This window comes from Bactrocera oleae, chromosome 2, assembly GCF_042242935.1.
Source record: "Bactrocera oleae isolate idBacOlea1 chromosome 2, idBacOlea1, whole genome shotgun sequence".
NCBI classification, from domain to species: domain Eukaryota; kingdom Metazoa; phylum Arthropoda; class Insecta; order Diptera; family Tephritidae; genus Bactrocera; species Bactrocera oleae.
This window is the reverse complement of record NC_091536.1, coordinates 6,069,862-6,072,511: the sequence shown is the minus strand read 5'-3', so window position 1 is coordinate 6,072,511 and position 2,650 is coordinate 6,069,862. Positions and strand designations below refer to the sequence as shown.

General features: G+C 38.0%; 1 protein-coding gene across 1 annotated transcript; it reads right to left on the bottom strand.

The window, feature by feature from the left end:
- Positions 1-375: 375 nt before the first annotated feature.
- Positions 376-2,258, bottom strand: LOC106620581 (uncharacterized). The gene has a single exon (XM_014239120.3). It carries the CDS (start codon positions 2,256-2,258, stop codon positions 405-407), a length of 1,854 nt encoding a protein of 617 aa, XP_014094595.3. The 3' UTR covers positions 376-404.
- Between the last annotated feature and the right edge of the window lie 392 nt (positions 2,259-2,650).

Below are 2,650 nucleotides of genomic sequence, written 5' to 3'. Positions count from 1 at the left end.
AACTTTACAGAAAATTCCTAATATATTTCGTGAAATGGTTTCTTGAAGTACAGGTTAAAAGATTTAATACCTCTTTCGATTCGGATTCCGCCCGAATAACTAAGTTTAATTGGTCGAAGTTTAATATTGTTCAACCCTTGACTGGCAATAGCACACTTTTCCGATTATTTCTGCTATGAAAAAGTTTATAAGCTGTAATTAGAAAAGTAGAATGGACATTATAGGTATAGACTATTCTGCTCAGTTTTCTGTTATATAACTCCTAATCCATTTATTTGTCAACCTATTACACTTATAATGTACATATGTATATAACTTTGACATTATTTTGAACATATTATTAATATATTCATACAATTTTTAGAACTTATCACTTTTAAAAATCACTGCTACGGTAATATGAATTAGGATTTGTACCACCAATACAATTCTGACATAAAAACGAGACCACTCAAGCCAACCCCAACAGCATACGCGATCCAAACCCATTCGAACTCCTTCAAAGTTAACACTTCGTGTATCTGATTCGTACTGAGATCTGTAAGATTGAAACGACCAATAGAGACCATTGTGTAGAATGTTCTTTTGTACCAATAATCTAACAGGCCCGATTCACGTGAACGCAAGACGAATTCACTCAGAAGATCTTTATACATGGAATTCTCACTTATCGGCAAGCTGAGTAGTGAGCCCTTCGTGTAGTAAAGACTTTCGGAAAATCGAAATAACGGATGTTTGAAGTACATTTGACGTTGTTCGACTATGGGCCAAGTTAAGGTGTCTATCAAATAACCATAACGTGTATCCATCTTGCGTATATTTTCAAGAAACTCATCATACATGCACACTACTTTGAAGATGTGAGCGTTGTTCTTCCAAAATGTCTCTCCACGATAGAACTTAATCTCAGCTATATCCGAGTCGGCGATCTGTATCTGCAGGTTGCGCTCAGTAACATCTTCAAAAGTTTCAATTGGTTTTTTGTGTGGCGGCAAAGTTAACCAGTTCACCATTTTGGTGGAGAAAAAATTATTCAATGCACCACCGAACGCAAAAACTAGTATGAAAATTACACGTCGAGTGGCGGAATTCAGGCGCATAGCGGTTGACTGATTCAGTAAACCACGAAGTAAGTCAAGATCCCACGGCATCAAAACTAGCAAAATTAATGAGCGATTCCAACGAAGATTTTGGCACTTTAGTTTCAAATGTACAACATAGACCACGGATAAACACCAGGTTATAACAAATATACAAATTAAAGTGGTGGGAGGAAAGATGGAGATGAAAAAATAATAAGTTTCCAGTTGTGGCTCCACCGGCAACATGGTTACCCACTGAAAAAACTCAACCGGATAGATGTACTCATGTAAGTTTGTCTCCTTTTGGGGTGTCGATAAGCTCGCGCCCACATCTATCGAGTCATTGCGCGCCGCCTGTCGTATCTCCTCTACAGAGATTACATGTTTTTTGGTGGACTCATATTCGTCCGGCAGCCAAAGCTGAAAATTGTACCGTAAAGCGAACGTCTTTATAAAGTAACCAATGTAACCTTCTAAAATAAGTTTATCACCGATCTCATACAACATGGTAGTCGGCTCTATTTGATCGACCAGTATGCGTAACTTCTTTTTGGAGACATCTGCCAAGCGATTCGGATAGATTGGCGTTGTGGCACGTAGATCACGTGTCTCCAATTGAAGGTCGGGAAATTGATGAAATGAGTGAAAGATGTTTGTCTCAGCGAAATCGCGATGTACAAGTATAACGTGCAGAAACTTGACTTGCATGCAATTACGGAAAAACGTCTCGATTTCGGAGTTTGTACTCTGCGCCAAATTTCTATTGTGTATAACCAGAATACGTCTAGTGCGTATGTGCCGCAAATCTCCAGAGAATTTCAACACAATATCTTTATCGGTGAGTTGTCGAAGACATAGTATTGCCAATAAGACACTACTGCCAGTGCCTCGTACATACGAATGTCCACTCTTGTTCAGCTGCATGAATGGTAAGTCGAAATTTATCGGTAATTGTTCATTCACACAATCGGCTGGATGCTTCCTTAGCAGAAAGTAACTAACAAATGAACCCTCGATTTGTATGCGTTCAATGAGTACTCTGATGCCACGCGAGAAGTTCGCGGTGTTGTTTTGCAAAACCGAAAAGTGCTCGAAGTTATGTTGAAAATTTGCGTTAGTCACTACCAAACGCCAAGAACTGACGAAACACACTACACGTATCAGCTGATAGAACATGTTTAAGCGCTGCTTCAAAGGACTTGAAAGACAGACAGTTAGGTCAATGTTGTCCCGCTTTTATACAGAACTTTTTGTATTGTGTAGATAGCTTTCATATATGCATGTATATATCTATATGTAAACCTTTATTGCTTATTTACATAGTTTATTTATATAATTAATTCTTTTGGCGCAAATCTTTACAAAGCACATATATGACTCCGCATTTTTTCCCACCAGAGGGATATTTACCATATGTACTTATGTACGTGGGAATAATTATTTTCTTTCGTAAACAATAAAACTCATGTACAAGAATATGTTCGTCCATGCGAGGGTGGTAAGAGCATGAAAGCATATAAAAAATTTGGTCGTCCGAGAAGGAGCTACTTATTACCTTATTTAGAATA

Excerpts from the sequence above, each read along its gene's own strand:
- LOC106620581 (XM_014239120.3), bottom strand. The coding sequence starts at position 2,258 with ATGTTCTATCAGCTGATACGTGTAGTGTGTTTCGTCAGTTCTTGGCGT.